The 19,204-nt window shown below is 35.1% G+C and overlaps 1 protein-coding gene across 2 annotated transcripts; it reads left to right on the top strand.

The window, feature by feature from the left end:
* Positions 1 to 327: 327 nt before the first annotated feature.
* LOC110607897 lies at positions 328 to 17,221 on the top strand. Of its 2 annotated transcripts, XM_043955030.1 has the most exons (12): positions 330 to 849; positions 939 to 1,102; positions 1,189 to 1,266; positions 1,412 to 1,491; positions 1,787 to 1,871; positions 13,981 to 14,397; positions 14,525 to 14,632; positions 14,921 to 14,988; positions 15,121 to 15,208; positions 15,411 to 15,482; positions 15,569 to 15,622; positions 16,016 to 17,221. In XM_043955030.1, exons 1-12 carry the CDS (start codon positions 429 to 431, stop codon positions 16,094 to 16,096), a joined length of 1,716 nt encoding a protein of 571 aa, XP_043810965.1. In that variant the 5' UTR covers positions 330 to 428; the 3' UTR covers positions 16,097 to 17,221. The 2 variants fall into 2 exon arrangements, 1 of the variants encoding a protein (XP_043810965.1); XR_006350220.1 differs by lacking the exons at positions 15,411 to 15,482; positions 15,569 to 15,622; positions 16,016 to 17,221 and having other exon boundaries at positions 328 to 849; positions 14,525 to 14,705; positions 15,121 to 15,194.
* The last annotated feature ends 1,983 nt before the right edge of the window (positions 17,222 to 19,204 follow it).

Raw genomic sequence — 19,204 nt, 5'->3', positions numbered from 1 at the left:
AAATAAATTATTAGTACTTAGATTTTAAGAATAAAACTAATTAAGTTTTAAATAAATTTTTTTTTTAACTATGAAAGGTATAAGTATTTTTTTATTATTTTAAATTTGAAAACTATTTTTTATAATTTCATTCTTTTTTGTTTTTCCTATTTTTATACAAAATAAAAATGACAACTTTTAAAAAAATAAAAAATAGAGAACTATTTTTCATTAAAAAAACAAACTCTAAAATTGAAGGGGAAATTGAAAATTCGCCAGGATGATGACAAATGCGTCCCACTCAATAATTCCTAAGCTAAGAACCTCTCGTTCCTAATCTCTTCATCCATTCGTCTCTCCCTCCCTCCTAAAAACAGCAACACACACCTCGCTATTACCAATAACTCTGAGCTCCTTCACCAAAGCCACCAAAAAATACAAGAAAAAGAATGACTCTGAACTTAGGCTCACCTTGGCGCTCTCGCCTCTCATACCCTCCGCACCTCCCTAAACTCTCCGAGTCCTCCCCAAAATCCAATTTCGCTCTGTTATCTCTCTTGCTAGCAGCTTCTGCCGGCTTCAAAAACTCTATACATTCCTCTTCCAGAGCCTTTACAGCAAGAGCTTCCCTAAGCGAGGGTAACTCCGTCCCGGAACTTCTGCTCTCTGACGACGAGGAGCTGCTTTCTCGTGTCTCTGCTGCTAAAGACGCCAATGAAGCCTTGGAGATCATCGCCGATATTTCTAACACAGGTAGCGGCGTCGTTGGTATCTCTGATTGTTGCCGTATTATAACAGCCGCGCTTGAGCGCAACAATGCTGAGCTGGCATTGTCTGTTTTCTATGCCATGCGTTCCAGCTTGGATCAAGGTCCGTTCCGTTTCTAACGCTTGCTTTTTTTTACTCTTTAGTGATTTAAATGTAGAGAAATCGAGGTGAATTTTTGCATGTGTTTATAGGTGTTAGTGAGAATGGTCCTGTGATTGAGAGATGGAAGTGGTCGAGGCCGGATGTGAGTGTTTACATTGCATTAGTTCAGGGTCTTGCTTCATCTTTGAAGGTTTCAGATGCACTTAAGACGATTGATTACATTTGCCGAGTGGGAGTATCTCCTGGTGAAGAGGTAAGGACGGCTTTTTTTTTTTTTTTTTTTCCCCCTCTTCTGTTTTGATTTTGTTTAGCCATAAGAAAATCTTTGATGGTTTGCAGGTCCCTTTTGGGAAGGTTGTGAGATGTCCAACCTGTATGGTAGCTGTTGCTGTTGCACAACCTCAGCACGGCATTCAGGTATTTGCGCAACATTTTTTGAACCTTATTCGATGCATACTTGCTTTGGGAGTCAGTGATTTTAATTTTCACAATAATGTGATGTTTTTTTTTTTTTTTTTTTTTTTTTTTTTTTTTTAATGTAGACATAATGCATTTTCTGCAGATTGCATCTTGTGCTGAGTGCCGTTACCAGTATGAGCTTGTTTCTGGGGACATAATTACTATAAACTCGGAGGAAATCAGGTTGGTTTCCTTAAATCTTTATTCTTCAAACTCAATCAGCTTAACCATCAATATGCATTTGGATTGTTAATTTAGTACTGGATTACTGTATTAATTCTACGTACTGCTTGTAATGACCCCAAATGGACCAAGGACTTATCTGCGATGTTGATTGTTAAAAGATTTTATAAGTTGAAGTGTTACATGCCTTTTCGTAATAGTTTATTTAGAATTGTAGTGATCATATAATGTATTTGTGTATGATGTTGATCCTGGTATATTCACTTTTCTAAGGAACTCCTCCTGCCGAACGCAGTAAGGATCTTCCAGCATGGGAAAAGGGGCTAAGATTTCTTCAGCTGATGAACCGAAGCATTCCTGCAGCTGTTCATTCCATTGTGGTATGGTGTTTCTTTTTTTGAAACTTTTTATTAGGAGTGCCAAATGTAGCTTTTATGTTTCTTATCCTTTTGTTAGGTTAGGTTCTCCTTACTATGGAAAGATTAGAGTGAGACATTTATAACCTACTATCTTCTGACTTCTCTGTTAGCCAATTATAAGGATTGTTGTTATGATGCTTGTACTTCATGTTTATCTATATATGTTCTTTAGGTTGAAAAAGTTGATTCTAGATAGAATTGAATGCTCATTGATCACGGTTTACGAGTGTCCAGATTTTAATTATTTGTTGAAGCCAGAAGTTAGATCAGAGCCATTGCATATTGCAGGATTTGAAGTTCTATGCATATTGTTAACATTGAAATCTTGCTTTTAGTGTATGATTTTCAAAAATCTTTTCCTTTAGTATGAGTTTTCAATGGCAAACTGACACAGTATTGGAAGAAGAATCAGCTTATTATACTTAACAATTATGTTCTTGGAAAATTTGGAACTTTAGATTATTATTTAGGAATAATATTAATAATTTTTAGTTTAGGTTTGTTTAGGCTTTCTAATTAATATTTTACTATTCTAGGGTTTCTAAACTTAATGTGATCAGGGTTACAAAAAATCTAAAATAGGTTTAGGTTTTGTATCATTTAGTAGCTTTGATCATTATGATGTTATTGACAATAAAATAATCATTTTGAGAATTTGTTTTCTAGAAAATCTATCTCTTTGTTCTTGAGAATTTTGTTTGTCTTGATCGTTTTATTCTTTTTGTTCTACATCAATTTGGTATGATGCAGTACTAGAAAAAGAATCAATTTATGATATTTAGATATTATGATCCATGTAAAATTAGGAAGTTTAGACTTTTATTATTTAGGAATTTTACTATTATTATAGTTAGTTTAGGATTTCTAACTAGTATTTGACTGTTTTAAGGTTTTAGTCCTTATATAATTAGGGTAGGAAAACTTCATATTCTCAAATTGTACCTTTAAATTCTTTATAATAGCTTGTTGATTTTGGAGGTTAGATCTAGTTTCTTCCATAAAATTTCTGATTTCTCCTATGAATTCTACAGTGATATTAGAGATTGATATAACTAATTCTTCTGGCCTTGATTCCTTCTCTTCTTGATGATCAAATGGTTGGTTTGCTTCTATTGGATGAGAGATAGATGGAGTATATTGATGACTCTAACCCTGCACTGAAGGATCCTGATATCGGTGATAGTCAAAATCTGCCATGTCATTCAGTGGATAAATTGTATTCTCGTAGCTTCTAAGTTAAAGTAAAAAATATCCACTAGTGGCCAATTGATGCGGAACCCAGCCTATTAGAGACTGAAATGACACATACTCTAGTAAAAGGAATTTAGTTCAGAAAAATAATTCTCCAATCTAAAGCACCCTTAATTAACATGCAATTAAGAACACTTATAACAGATTGATTTTAATAGCTGCAAGAATAAGAACCATACAAGTTAGTATCAAACCTTATTTGTGATGTAATGTCAAGAACCAAGATCTCTCTTAAGCTCTCAAAGAAGAATCGCGTAAAGCAATTGTATTGAATAATTGATAATCTCTGTACAACATGGAAAAAGAGATGCTTTATATAACCTAAATAAAGACTCATGATCTTTGTCACTTCCCACTACTATGCATGGATCCATGATCTATGCCACTATCCACTACGGATAACTACCCACTACTGGTTAACTACTCACTACTGGTTAACTACCTACCTACTACTAATTAACTACCCACTATAAATACAAAATTTGAATTGTCAATAAGGACACATTCGGCATAATCGACTTGGAATGACCCGATTGTTCTTCAACTTCAAAATGAACTTGCAAAGCTTCAACATATTCCTTCATGAATCCTTGAAGTGGGAATCCTTCAACCTCTTGGATCTCAACCTTGTAATTAGTCCTTGAGGCAATGCTAGCTCATCATTTTTGGTGTTGTTTGTTGTGCTTACATCATCCTCTCCCTCTTGAAAAGGATTCGTCCTCGAATCTATACCAAAATCAAAAGGAGACAAATCAGAAACATTAAAGGTAGCACTTACACCAAACTCACCGGGCAGATCAATTATGTATGCATTGTCATTGATTCGTTCTAATACTTAATATGGTCCATCCCCTCGTGCATCGAGTTTTGATTTCCTTTGAGTTGGAAACCTTTCCTTTCCCTTTCGCATATGGATCCAAACCCAATCACCTGGTCTGAATACAACTTTCTTGCGACCCTTATTGGCCTATTTCTCATACATCCTGTTACGCTTCTCAATATGGTCACGCGCTTTCACGTGTATTGATTTAACCATTTCAGCCTTCGCTTTTCCATCTAAATTAGACAACTCGTTCAAAGGTAAAGGCATTAAATCTAAAACAGTTAATGGATTAAAACCATACACAATCTCAAAAGGTGAATAACCAGTAGAAGAATGGACAGCGCGATTATAAGCAAATTCAACATATGACAAACATTCTTCCAAAGTTTTCAAGTTTCTACCCACAATAGCACGAAGCATAGTTCCTAAAGTCCTATTAACAACTTCAGTTTGGCCATCTGTTTGTGGATGACAAGTAGTAGAAAATAAAAGTTTAGTACCCAATTTTCCCCACAAAACACGCCAGAAATGACTAAGAAACTTTGAATCTCTATCAGAAACAATAGTCCTAGGTATACCATGCAAACGGACTACTTCCCTAAAAAACAAATCAGCTATTTCGTTGCATCATCAGTTTTATGACATGGAATAAAATGTGCCATCTTACTAAAGCGATCTACAATAACAAACATTGAATCTCTACCTCTTTTTGTCCTAGGTAAACCTATCACAAAATCCATAAATATATCAGTCCAAGGTTTAGTAGGTACAGGCAAAGGAGTATACAATCCATGTGGCAAGGACTTAGATTTAGTCTGTTTACATGTAAAGCATTGAGCACAAATTTTCTCTATATATTTTTGCATATTAGGCCAATAAAAGTGTTCATTCAACATGTCTAAAGTCTTTTGCACACCAAAATGTCCCATTAATTCTCCTGAATGCGATTCTCTAACAAGCAACTCACGCACTGAACAATTGGGTATGCATATTTGTTTCCCCCTAAAAAGAAACCCATCATGCAAATAAAACTTGTTAAATGCCCCATGTTCACATGCCTTAAATACATCAGAAAAATCAGTATCATTCTCATACATATCTTTCAAATGCTCAAACCCTAACAACTTAGAACTAAGCATGGAAGTCAATGCATAACGTCTAGATAATGCATCAGCAACCACATTCTCTTTACCTTGCTTGTATTTAATCACATAAGGAAAGATTTCGAGATACTCAACCCACTTACCATGCCACTTGTTCAACTTACCTTGTCCCTTCAAGTGTTTGAGAGACTGATGGTCGGTATGAATCACGAACTCATTAGGCAGCAAGTAGTGTTCCCAAACTTCAAGAGCCCTAATCAGTGCATAGAACTCTTTGTCATAGGTGGAATAGTTCAAATGTGCGCCACCTAGCTTCTCACTGAAATATACTATGGGTTGGCCTTCTTGCATAAGAACAGCACCAATACCAATCCCAGAAGTATTACGTTCGATTTCAAAGGTTTTAGAAAAATCAGGTAACCTTAAAACAGGAGCAGCAGTAAGTTTTCTTTTAATGTGTTAAATGCACGTTCCTGTTCTTTACCCCATTTAAACTCAACAACCTTTTTAATAATCTCATTTAGTGGTGCAGCAATAGTGCTAAAATCTCTAACAAACCTCCTATAGAAGCTTGCTAATCCATGAAAGGAACTCACCTCATTAGCATTCTTAGGTGTAGGCCATTCTTGGATAGCCTTAACCTTTTTAGTATCTACCTCAACTCCACGTGAACTAATAATAAATCCTAGGAATATGATACTATCAGTACAAAAATGTGCATTTCTTAAGATTAGCATACAATTCATGTTCATGCAATTTCTGTAGAACAAGTTCAACACGCCTAATATGATCATCATTAGATGTGTATGCAAGTCATTCCAATGGAGTATGCAAGGACAATCATTCACATTAGATGTGTATGTCTTGCCATTAGAAACTTATGACCTGATATTGGGCATTAGGTGGTTGAAGATGCAGGGAAATAATCCCAAGCCGAATACATATCTTTTTTGAAGTTCTGTTGCTTTTCACACCTGGTATACTGCCTTCCTATGAATACATCTATAACATCACTTTCCTTGTGGAGAAAGAGCTTGTCCTCAAGCTGAAATGGAAACGTGCAATTGTTTTCTCTGTTGAATCAGATTCATAGTAGCCTTGCCACTCAACTAAGATTTCCCAATTACCTTTTATTAAGATGAGCCAATAGAATGTGAGAAGGAATTAGAATTACACGACTCTTTGTATTCGGTAGCATGCAAAGGTAGTGGTTGGTGACATTCCCTTAAACGACTGTAGCAAGAACACATGGAAAACATATGAATTTTGCTATCAATGGGGAATTCTAAGCGATAAGCCACCTTTCCAATATGTTCCAAGATTTGAAATGGACCATAAAATTTGGAGCTTACTTATTACCCTGTTGTTTTTTTTATCATCAGTGGTTTATAGGGATATAATCGCAATCAGACCATTGCTCCCTTCTTAAATTCAACCTCCTAATGTCCTTTATTGATTATCATAGGTGATCTTCATTTGGACTTGGGCCTATCATAGTCTAGTGTAGATTCTTGCTAAAATTTGATCCCTTTCTTGTAATTCTTGATCGACGGCCTCTACTTTTGATGAATTAGGAGCATAAGACAATAATGTTGGTGCGTCTTGTCCATACACAGCCTTGAATGATGAATCAGGAGCAAAGACATAGATGAAAAGAGAGCAAAGAATCTTTGCTATTAGTGTGATGAGAAATATGCTTCCACTCATAAATGCAAAGAAGAAATTGTATGTGTTACTGATAAAAGAAGTGATTGATGAGAAGGAGATGGAACCATAGTTAAAGAGGAGATGGAATGTGAAGCTCTTGTGAGAAAGTTGTCTATGAATGCTTTGTGGGGGTTGAGGGTGATGATCAGGCTATGATATGGGGAAGCATAGGATGCACATCTTGGTAGTTACTGGAAGCACCCATAACTTCTTGAGCCAGAAGGTCATCAATAAACTTATCAGCCTGTCACTGGAATTAAAGGGACTTGGATGGAGACTCCTAATGGACAACAGGTGAAGTGTGAATCTATGTGCAAGTCATTCCATGGAGTATGCAGGGACAATCATTCACATTAGATGTGTATGTCTTACCATTAGAAACTTATGACTTGATATTGGGCATTAGGTGGTTGAAGATGCAGGAAAATAATCCCAAGCCGAATGCATATCTTTTTTGAAGTTCTATTGCTTTTCATGCTTGGTTTATTGCCTTCCTATGAATACATCTATAACATCACTTTCCTCTTGGAGAAAGAGCTTTTCCTCAAGCTCAAATAGAAACGAGCAATTGTTTTCCATGTTGAATCAGATTCGTAGTAGCCTTGCCACTCAACTAAGATTTCCTAATTAGCTTTTATTAAGATGGGACAATAGAATATGAGAAGGAATTTGACGTGGAACCCTATGGCATAAGCCTCAAACCCACACGCACAAGTAGATATGGAATCCAAAGATTTGATAAACCCACCTCCTATGGCACCCTACACTTAGAGAAGCTGAAACACCAATGATTGAAGGATTTAGATGAGAATCCGACAAACGCCACAACAAATAGTTGATAAGTTAGCCAAGATTCTTGGTACAATTGATGAAAGCAAATCCTCACTCTCACTCAGAGCAATACACGCCAAAGGCATGAAAAAAATTCTGAAAATTTAGATTCAAAGCTGCCTCTTATAAGTGTTTCTCATCCTTATATAGTTAAGGAGAAAACAAATAAAACCCTAAGACATTCTTTATAGACCTGGCTGAACCACACATAAGGCCCAAAGCCAAACACACACTAAAATAACATATCAACTCATAAGTATTAAAACATAAGCCCAAGATATGGCTCAACACTCTAAAACTTAAAAGATAAAATACGGCCAGAATACAAGCCCAAACAAAACCAAAATAAAACAAGTGTTTAAATAATAAAACATAGCAAGCCCATCATGACAAAGCTGAATCTTCACAAAAGCCTTTTTTAATCTTCACTTTAGGCTTCCCTTTGTGTAGTTTTGGCCTATATGTTTGATTAGGCTCCCTAAGCCTATGATTGCAAGTGTTGCACCAAATCTGCCCCATATGAGTTGAAGCACGCTCCAAATGTATATGGATTATATGAATATGATTTTGAACTCCTTTTAGATCCATTTCAATAATATAAGTTTGCTCCACACCATTGTTAGAAATTTGCTCTATTGGATCCGAATCATTCCCTCCTTCTTTGGAAAATATTCGTCCTTGAATCTTGCTGATATTTATGTCAGGAAGGGAAGCTTTAGGAACCAATGCATCTTCAAAGACCTCCTCTTGAATAGGTAGAAATAGAATAAAATTTTCTTCATGGATGTTTTCATCAACAACCTGCACATCAAGAACAAATGAACTAGGCATAAAAATATTAGTCATAGAAAGATCCTATGGATGTGACCCATTCTCCTATACAACTTTCAAAACAGCCTCATTTGCCTCCTCCACCTCATCAATCATGTGCTCCCCATGTGCACCATCATTCACAACCTCTTCTATAAGCTCATTAATGGAATTTTCAGCAACAACTACATTAACTTCATGCATTACAACTTCCTCTTCAATTTCAATCTCTATAGAAATTGAGATTGGAACTTTAGCCTCTTCTTTCTCCTTTTCTTTCTCCATCTTCCCTCCTTGAATTAGTCTTGCCAACCTGTTGTTCAAATCCCTATAATAGTGTGAAGGCATGAATCTCTGGCGCATCAACTCTTCATCTCGGACTTGAGGCCTATTGGAATTAAGAGTTCTTTGAGGCATTCTTGTAGGAGTGGGAGCTTGTGAGACATTCAAACTCTCCATAGTTTCAGTCAACCTCTCAAGAGTCTTATAAATTCTTCTAAACTCACCAACAACTGACTTTTTGAAAAGCTTATAATCACTAGCCATGTCCCATTGACTTTCATCATCACTATCCACCATATTTTTGTATTTACTTATCCTGCCTTAAATCAATAAAGAACAAAGAAAACTAGCAAATATGGTGATAGAAATAAAAGCACTCAAGTGTTAGCACTCAAGTGTTTGCACTCTTACCACTCTTTTGCTGATTCTTCAATTGCACTTCAGAAACTAAGGTTAACCAACTAACCACAAGGTGCGTTTAAAGAAACAAAGAAGAAAACCTAAAGAAATAGGAAATGCGCGAAAACAAGAAAGAAGACATTGACAATTTGGAAAGTAACACACCAACTAGGTTTTGTGCTACTTGAAAAATATCACCTAGAGTATAGATACAAGCAAACAATACTCCAGCAATGTCAAGGAAGCAAAAGCAATCTTAAACAAAAAAAAGAAACTTAGAATTCAAATAGAAACGACCATAGACAAAAGTTTGAATTTAATTCACTTCAAGGCAAATTAAATATGGATCTATTTAAATCTACCCAAAAAGGTAAGTATCAAAACCCCACAAATAGAATCAGAAAAAAAAAATTTAAATTTCACTCAATTCAGCATCATGGACGAATATTCTGGTGTTAAAAGAAGGATTTGATATCAACTCAATTTAGATGCAATTGACTTAAATGTGCACTTTTGGAAATAGGCAGAATTTCTTGTCTCTTAATCTAGATTCAACTCAATTCAAAATTCAAAATTAATTCTCATAAATTACAGCCATCAATTGAGATAGTTAAGGCAATATAGATGAAATAGAAACTATATCACAATTTCGGCCAGATCAAGATAAATAAGGCAAAGGCGATTTTTTTATTTTTTTTATGGATTTCAAATTTTTCTTCCAAAAGAGATTATGTAATGATTAATAATCAAGAAGGTGCAACCATGGACACACAAGCTTTCACCGAAATCAACAAGGAAGAAAAGGAAAACTCAAAAACCCTAGAACCTAAGATAAATAAGAATTAACCTCACTTTGACTCTGATACCAACTGACGTGGAACCCTATGACATAAGCCTCAAACCCACACGCACAAGTAGATATGAAATCCAAAAATTTGATAAACCCACCTCTTATAGCACCCCACACTTAGAGAAGCTGAAACACCAATGATTGAAGGATTTAGATGAGAATTCGACAAACGCCACAACGAATAGTTGATAAGTTAGCCAAGATTCTTGGTACAATTGATGAAAGCAAATCCTCACTCTCACTCAAAGCAATACACGCTAAAGGCATGAAAAGAATTCTGAAAATTTAGATTCAAAGATGCCTCTTACAAGTGTTTCTTATCCTTATTTGGTAAGGAGAAAATAAATAAACCCTAAGACACTCTTCATAGGCCCTGCCGAACCACACATAAGGCCCAAAGCCAAACACACACTAAAATAACACATCAACTCATAAGAATTAAAACATAAGCCCAAGATATGGCCCAACACTCTAAAACTTAAAAGATAAAATATGGCCAGAATACAAGCCCAAACAAAGCCAAAATAAAGCAAGTATTTAAATAATAAAACATAGCAAGCCCATCATGACAAAACTAAATCTTCACAAAATCCTTTTTTTTATCTTCACTTTAGGTTTCTCTTTATGTAGTTTTGGCCTATATGTTTAATTAGGCTCCCTAAGCCTATGATTGCAAGTGTTGCACCAAATCTGCCCCATATGAGTTGAAGCACGCTCCAAATGTATATGGATTATATGAATATGATTTTGAACTCATTTTAGATCTATTTCAATGATATAAGTTTGCTCCACACCATTGTTAGAAATTTGCTCCATTGGATCCGTATCAGAATTGGAATTACACAACTCTTTGTATTAGGTAGCATGCAAGGGTAGTGGTTGGTGACACGTTCCCTTGATCGGCTGTAGTAAGAACACATGAAAAACATATGAAATTTGCTATCAACGGGGAATTCTAAGTGATAAGCCACTCCAATATGTTCCAAGATCCGAAATGGACCATAAAATTTGGAGCTAACTTATTACCTTGTTGTTTTCTTAGCATCAATCGTTGATAGGGATATAAGCACAATCAGACCATTGCTCCCTTCTAAAATTCAACCTCCCAATGTCCTTTATCGATTATCATAGATGATTTTCATTTGGACTTGGGCCTGTCATAGTCTAGTGTGAATGCTTGCTAAAATTTGATCCCTTTCTTGTAATGCATGATCGACGGTCTCTACTTTTGACGAATCAGGAGCATAAGACAACAATGTTGGTGCATCTTGTCCATGCACAACCTTGAATGGTGACGTTTGAAGAGCATAATGGAAGTGTTATAGTAATATTCAGCCCAAGGCAGCAATTGCACCAAACTCTTTGGATTATCTTTGAGAGGACATCTCAAGTACATTTCAATAGTTTGATACACCACTATCATTTGGTCATCAGATTGTGAGTGATAAGCCAATGAAGATGCTAATTTAGTTCCATATAATCGAAACAGTTCATTCCAAAAAATGTGCTTGTCAATATGACATCTTGATGACTGACTATAGATTCAGGCAACCTGTGTAAGTGAAAAATATTCATGAAAAAGGCATGAGCTGTATTGACTGTGATATAGAGATGCAATAATTATATAAAATGAGCAAATTTGGAGAATCTATCGATCACTACAAATAACAATCTAGCCAGTAGCTTTAGGAAGTTCTTCCACAAAGTCCATCGAAATATCCATCCGGATTTGTTGGTAAATTTAATGGCTGTAACAGCCCAACAGGTTGCAAAATTTATGTTTTGTGGCATTGGCAGACAATGCATGATTCCACAAAATCCCATGTAGCAGAGCGCATTCCTTGACAATAAAAATCACTTCTAATCCATTCCATTGAAGTGCTCATGGGACGCGTCATGAATTCCTACAATGATAGCAGAAATTAATGGTGAATTTGGCATTAAATAAACCTTTTGTCGAAAAAATATTATTCCATCACAAAGGGTCCATTCATTACTAATGTTCCCTTTTTCGATTTTTTCTCGAAGTTTTGTCAGTGTTGGAGTCTTGCTAATTTGGTCTGTAACGACATCAAAGAGCAAAACCTTGGCTAAGCAATAGCAAATAGTGTTCCTTCTTCTATCCTGTTGATTGAATTGGGCTAATTACTTCTACTACTTGTCACTTCCTTGCCTTTGCTCTTGCTTGAAACTCCAATGAGTTCCTCTTGCTGCTTAGACAAATTCTGCAATTGCATTTCCTTTGGGATTTTGATTGTGCTATACGTGACTATGCTTGCACCACTCTTGCCTCAATTAATGCATGTGCTTCTTGCAGCATGGCTCTTAGTTCTTCCCTAATATTTGTTGAATCATCCATGATGCCTGACTTTGATATCAGTTTGTTAAGTTCACAATCTAAAGCCTGTTAACGGGAAAATCTATCTCGGCAGCTGTTGCCTTGCCCTTGCTGTGGTTCCTATCTCACTTTGAAGAACCTATGGTGAGATGTAAATGGAGCTCAATGGAGGTAGCTCTATACCTCAAGACTCATAGGGTTGAGAGAGTGTCAAACCTTAATGTATTAGAATAATCTGCTTGTTTATTTCATTAATAATAAACCCCTTATGTAGTGAGGCTTACATAATGTCATAAGACTTCTAATTATAGTAGATGTGCATTACAAGCAAAGATAAAGATAAAATGGAAATGCATGTGATTATTGTAATTCATTCTGCCAAATAATCCATAGCAAAATGCATCTTCTTTTTTTTTTTTTCAAGTTCTATTGCTTCTCACATCTAGTGTACTACCTTTCTATGAATGCATCCATAACAGCATTGCTACATAAGGTGCACCATCGAGGCAATGAGATGCATGAGCGCTTGGGCCACCAAAAAGAAGGGGGGGAGGGGGGGCGAATGCATGAGGCGCAGCTTGGTGCAATCCACACCAAGTGCACCTCGTGCTTGCAAGCTTAATTAACCTATACAGCCACATAAAAACATTTTTTTGTTTGTATCACATTGGATGAGCCAATAGAAGGAGCCCCGCCCATTGCAGATAGCTATTAAGGAGTATCCAGTTGGTCCGGATATAAATTATTGAAATGAGCTAATTGTAATGTGTCTAGGTTTAATTAAAGTTTTTTTTTAATTTGTTTTGCAGGTAATTTTTTCAAACTCTATTTTATAAATGAAAAATAAATATAAATTGTCTTTATATTAAATACATAATTATTCAAAAAGTGCATAAAATTTATTTTAAATTATTTTAATTTATATTTAGTAAGGTATTATTAAATAAATATCTGTTAAAAATTAAAATTGTAATGCAATAAAAAAAGTAAAATTATCATTTCAACATTATGTTTGATTAAAAATAAAATTAATTTAATGCATTTTAATAATAGTTTTCACTCATATACATTATTTAATGTTAATAATGATGGTGCAATTAAATAAAAATAAATAATGAGATAAATAATATACTACATATATTTTTATTTGAAACTAGTATTGTATTATTTAAACTTATGGTACTTTATTTTTACATTTATTTTCATGTCTAACCTTGAGCATGTGTTCACCATGCCCCTTGGCTTTAGAACTCTTGGCGTCTTGATGCTTCTTGAGTCTTTAATAGCTAAGGGTCCAGGTTTTCTATTGTTTAATAGCTTTAATTATTATGATATTATTAATAATTAAATAAAGATATTTGATAATTTGTTTCTCTTTATTCTTGAGAAATAGTTTCTTTTTGATCTGTTTATTCTTCATATTCTACATCACTACATTAAGATAGAGTATGGGTTATTCATTATAGATGTTATATTGGTTCTATTCAGTAGGTAAGTTTGTTGTTTCAGTTTAGCAGATAATAGATGCAATGCTCCTTTTTTTCCCTTTTTCTTTTGCTTTGTTTCTCCTGCTTCTCTCTCATTGTTTGTTTCACTTTAACAACCTCATATTAGCAAAGACATTAGTCTCCAAATTACATACAATTGTTTGCCCTTAATTGTCCTACACATTTCAGGTACAAACCCCTTCTGGAATGGCACGTACACACAGATTTGCTACTGAAACAGTTGATCTCCCAGCACAAGAAGGAGAAAGGGTAACCATTGCTTCTGCTCCATCAGATGTTTATAGAAGTGTAGGGCCCTTTAAATTTAGTCCAAAGGCCCCCAACACATACAATGGTGAACCATTGTGCCTAACAAACCATAGAAATGGTCGGGAGTCACTTTTGTTGAGAGCCCCTGTTAAAGATGGAAAAATATCTTTACTTAATCCTACTGTCCTCATTCCACTGCTTGCTGTGCTGGCTACTGGAGATGCTGCTTCTGGAATAATTGATCCCAGCCTTCCTCAATTCCTTTCAGTTGCTGCCATTGCATCTCTAGGCGTTGGAGCTACACTAAATACACTGATCCTTCCCCAATTGAATCAGGTAGTGACATCCTTGCTCTTAGATTCTTTTTCTGTTAAATTTCTTGCTGCCATTTGGTTTAGTAGCACTTCTTTGGGTTCTTCTCAAGAGGAAACAAAATGAATGTTCATTGCTTTGACTATTTCAGCTTCCTCAGAGATCAGTGGATGCAGTTGCTATCAAGCAGCAGCTGTTATCTCAATATGATGTACTTCAGTCTCGCATCAAGGACCTAAAAGAAGCTGCTGAGAAAGAGGTATGCTCCCACATGTGGTAATTGCAGTATTCTCGCGAGGTCTGTAGTTAGAGAGCTGTGCCATCTGAGAGTTGTAAGTTATTTCTATCATTTGTCAATTCAAGCTCCACAATTGTCCACCAGAAGCTGAAAAGAAGATATAGTTACACTTGCAAACTCGCATGCCTGAACCTTTCCAAATCCAAACTTTGATCGAGTTCTACAAATAAAGTTTATAGTCAACCAATACTCATTCTTCATACAGAACTAGGGAACACTGAATACTAAGTAAACAATTTGCATGTGCAGGTTTGGTTGTTGGCTAGGATGTGTCAGCTGGAGAACAAAATTTTAGCCGTTGGAGAACCTGCTTATCGGTAAAACCCTATTGACATTCGCAGTAGTCTTTTTTAATCATAATTTGCACTCTTTTTTTTTTTTTTACTGAATTCATTGCAAATCTTTGTTTAGTCTCATCTTCTGTCAAGTAATCTATTTCTTCTATTCAGTGCTAGGAGAACTAGGGTCAAAAAGGTCCGAGAAGGCTTAGAAAGTTCCCTCAAGGGTCGGATAGAACTCATTGACAGCTATGCGAGAGTATGTGTTCTAAGAGAAGTTATTTAAAATAAATAAATAAATAAAGAACCTCAAAATGAACCTCCATCGTCCTCCCCCCTGCCCTGGCCACACCAAAAGAAAAAGATGTGCATAACTACATATATATTTTTACCTTTGAATATTTAATTTTTCATTTTTCATATTACCAATAGTTACTTCATAGCTTACATTCATTTTTCAGATTTCTTCAATGATTGAAATTGAAGTGGAAATGGACTCTGATGTTCTTGCTGCTGAATCAGTGAGCGATGCCGTGCGTGATACTTATTTACTTATCCCTTCTCATCTCTAATAGTTCAATTAGATAAAATTAGTTGATCCATTGATTCTTGTTTGCAGGAAAGCATCGGTAAACAGATAGAACAAATAATGGAGCTGGAAAACCTTGAAGAGGCATGTCCATTACTTTAAAAAAAAAAAATTTCTGAGGCAGTTTGTGTGGAATGTACTTGTAAATGCTAGAATAGAATATTGCTAAGTCCAGTTTCAGTAAATTATTTCACAAAATTGAAGGGAAAAAAAGGATTTCTTAGGAATCGACTCAACTTTAAGGGGTCTTATGGAATTCAATACATTATAAACAATTGACTCATTGTTGACTAAGTATGTGGTTCAGATGGACTTCAGAATGATCACGTTGGTTGCAGGAATTGTCTTGCTATGCAAGAGTTTCTTTCTTTGTATATTTTGAATTGTTTTCCTCTGCAATTTTCTTTGCAATTCTTTGACTCTTGCATTTTACAATTATTCACAGTTGTGTTGCCTTTTTGTTCTTTTCAAACGCAGAGGTGGAGACTACAAGCTGAAGCAAATGATGAGGCTGAGAGACTTCTCAGTTCACAACAGATACCTACAGAGCGGGTTTAGACATGTTATTGGTTATCTCAATGAACCATATTCCAGTCTCTTTGGCCCTGACATCCATCGTATTGGATCGCATTTCTGGTGCAGAAATCTCTTGTTGGCTGAATCACCCTGAAAGCCTGCAACGATTCCTGTTACACGAATTCTCAATTCAAGAATTAAATCTTTGCACATCTGGAAATGGAGCACCAGAAGGTAGGTAATTCACTGTGCCATGGCTTAAAATTGTTCCAGCAAATTGTTTGAGTAAATTAATTAGGTTCAAAATATATAATGTAAGCATGTATAATAGATTAATAATACTCCTCTTTCTAAATCTTGAAATTTGATCTCCTCTGTAAATTGTTGTGGGGGCACAAATACTTGTAAAATTGGAGCAATACTTTCTCTCTCCAGGTTATTGTACAATAGAAAAATTCTGATTATTTCTGCACAAAGAACTGAGAATCATCCCATGTTGACTTATTATATCAAGTTTGGACTACTGAGCTAGGCCTAAGAAAGCTGAACATTCTCAAAACTGTACGCACCTCTCTTGTCCTTGTTCAATCTTTTTCAATTTGTTGACATTAGAACTTTTTAGTCGATCAAATACTCGTATCCGAGTAGACATGCAAGTGAATTCCTCCACTACTGACCGTTTGGTACAAGGAATTTTAAAAAATAGGTAGCACGCAGATTTCATGGATGAATAAACCTTGCGTTCTTAGTCAATCAACTGCTACTAGCTCACCTAATTAGCTTTGCCGTTAGTCCAAGTAAACATATTATCTGGCTGGCTCACCCAATACTTTAGATCTTATCAACTCTCCTTCCTTTTGTTTTTATTATCCTTGATATTTTGGCAGAGGAAATAATGGCTTGCGTTTGTGTTGCTTTCTTCCACATTAGTTTCTAAATTGTAAAGGTTTTAGCTTCAGCTTTACCTTTTAGTTTGATTCAAGCTTCAGCTAATAGGCTTTAGCTTCAATAGCATGAAAAGTGAAAAGTCACGCTTAATGTAAAGCCAAGATAAAAAGAGTAACATGCAGTCCGTGGTTCAAGCAGGAACGACTCATTGTTTTGAATAATGGATTGGACGGTCCATTCGGCTGAATGATTTTATTTTAATTTAACAATTGCGTTTAATATGAGCTTTCTTTTATTTAATTCAGTTAGAAGGTCAGTCTTTTCTTTTTCTTTTTTTTTTTCTCTTTTTTTTTTTTTTTTAACCTGCAAATAACTTGCATTATGTGAGTGTAACTTGCAGCAATACTTTTACAGTCTATTTATATATATATATATATACACACGCGAAGTCGGTTGGTTATTGACACGTCACACTTTATTTGAATATAGTATTGTAATGTGTCATCTACTTTGTACCACATTATTTTTTATAAGGAGTTTCTTTTGCTTTAAATAAAAATTTAATTTTCTTTTATTATTATCATCATTTATCTCTTAATTTTTATTTAAATTATTATTTCTAATAACTACTTCTCAAAATCTTAAGACTTCTCTGACTAATTTGTTATTTAAAATCTATTATATTCTTTTTCTTACAAAATATAAAATTATATATATAACTAATGAACTTAACCTTTTTTCCTTAATATTATTAACATACATTAGCATCTATCTACTAAACATATTTTTCTATGGCGTTATTATTAAAAAAAGTTATTAAACCACGATAACAATATATTTAATGTATATTTTTTCGCCAACTTCCCTTGCTCCTTTGGGCAAGGGAGCTTCGTCTTCACCAGCTCGGAAAGTGAGCCTTTCTCCCTATCTCCGGATTGGGGCTATAGATAGCTTTTTCTTTTCTCTTTTCTTTGCTTGTATTTATTTGTTTTGTGCAGGTGGTTTTCACCAGGGGTGATTATTCGGTCGGTTCGGTTCAAAACTGAACCGAATCGAATAAACCGAAAATCGAAATTTGAGTGTTTATAAAAACCGAACCGAACCGATTTTGATCAGAAACTGAATCGAAATGAACCGGTCTGATTCGGTTCGGTTCGATTCGGTTTGATCGGTTTCGATTTTTAATAATTTTTTTATTTTTTATACTTTATTTTTAATATTTTAAAATTTAATTAAAATATTTTAATTTTAATATCATTTAATTTCTATATATTATTGAAAAAACATATTATTATTACTAATCGGTTCGGTTCGGTTTTTTTGGTTTTTTTCTGATCAAAACCGAATCGAACTGAAATAACCGGAATTTTTAAAATTGAAAACCGAACCGAACCGAAATATATAAAAAACCGAACCAAATTTTCAAATCAGTTTGGTTCGGTCGATTTTTTCGGTTTGAACCGAATATTGCTCACCCCTAGTTTTCACTGGAGTATTTTCATATTATGCAGGGTGACATTAAGGATGGTTTTCCATAGGTTCAATTGGGTGACATTAAGGTTCAATGTTAGAAGAGATGCTGATTTATGGGTGTCCACCTCTAGGGGTCGTGTACCAGGCTTAGATGACTTTAATAGTGATCCTCAAAACTTATTCTGACATTAGAGTTCTCGCCACCACTCTCTCCTCAGGGGTTTTCAGTGTTTTTTTTTTTAATTTTCTTGGCTTGTAATCTTGGATCTTCTAGGGACATGCTTCTACTCTAGCAATCGAGTCCTGTCACCCCTTTCATTATTGGCTCTCTTGGTTTTTCATGGTTGCCGCCTACTTGTATGCGACTTGTGATTTCGTCTCTGCCTTTGTGGTCGTTTTGTACGAGTCTTGGATCCCATAAAAGTTTCAATGTGTTGTTAATTACTGTTGGGTGTTTCCTTGGTCTCTTTTTTCTTGATCGTCTAGTTGTTTGCTCAGAGATGGAAGATGTTTCACATCGGTGGCGCTCATCTCTAAAAGGAAGAGAGAAATAGATGGAAGAAATCGTGTATTGTATTGTATTGCAATTGTCTTTAAATGGACTATGTACAAAGATAAATACAGTTACAAGAGATAAATTTACAAATATACAAATATGAAATTTAAACCAAATCTATTAGGATATTGGATTATCACTCCCCCGCAAGATTGAGGTACCATCAAGGACACCAATCTTAAATCTCTGATGAGCAAAACTGGTTTTGATCAATAGCTTTGTCAATAAATCAG

This window comes from Manihot esculenta, chromosome 1 (genome assembly GCF_001659605.2).
Source record: "Manihot esculenta cultivar AM560-2 chromosome 1, M.esculenta_v8, whole genome shotgun sequence".
NCBI classification, from domain to species: Eukaryota; Viridiplantae; Streptophyta; class Magnoliopsida; order Malpighiales; family Euphorbiaceae; genus Manihot; species Manihot esculenta.
This window is presented reverse-complemented; position numbering and strand designations above follow the sequence as displayed.

Bases quoted from the DNA above. Each gene is read 5' to 3' on its own strand.
- LOC110607897 (XM_043955030.1), top strand. From the start codon at position 429: ATGACTCTGAACTTAGGCTCACCTTGGCGCTCTCGCCTCTCATACCCT. The intron at 1,872-13,980 runs GTATGGTGTTTC...TACACATTTCAG, and splicing joins CAGCTGTTCATTCCATTGTG to GTACAAACCCCTTCTGGAAT. The intron at 14,633-14,920 runs GTATGCTCCCAC...TTGCATGTGCAG, and splicing joins AAGAAGCTGCTGAGAAAGAG to GTTTGGTTGTTGGCTAGGAT.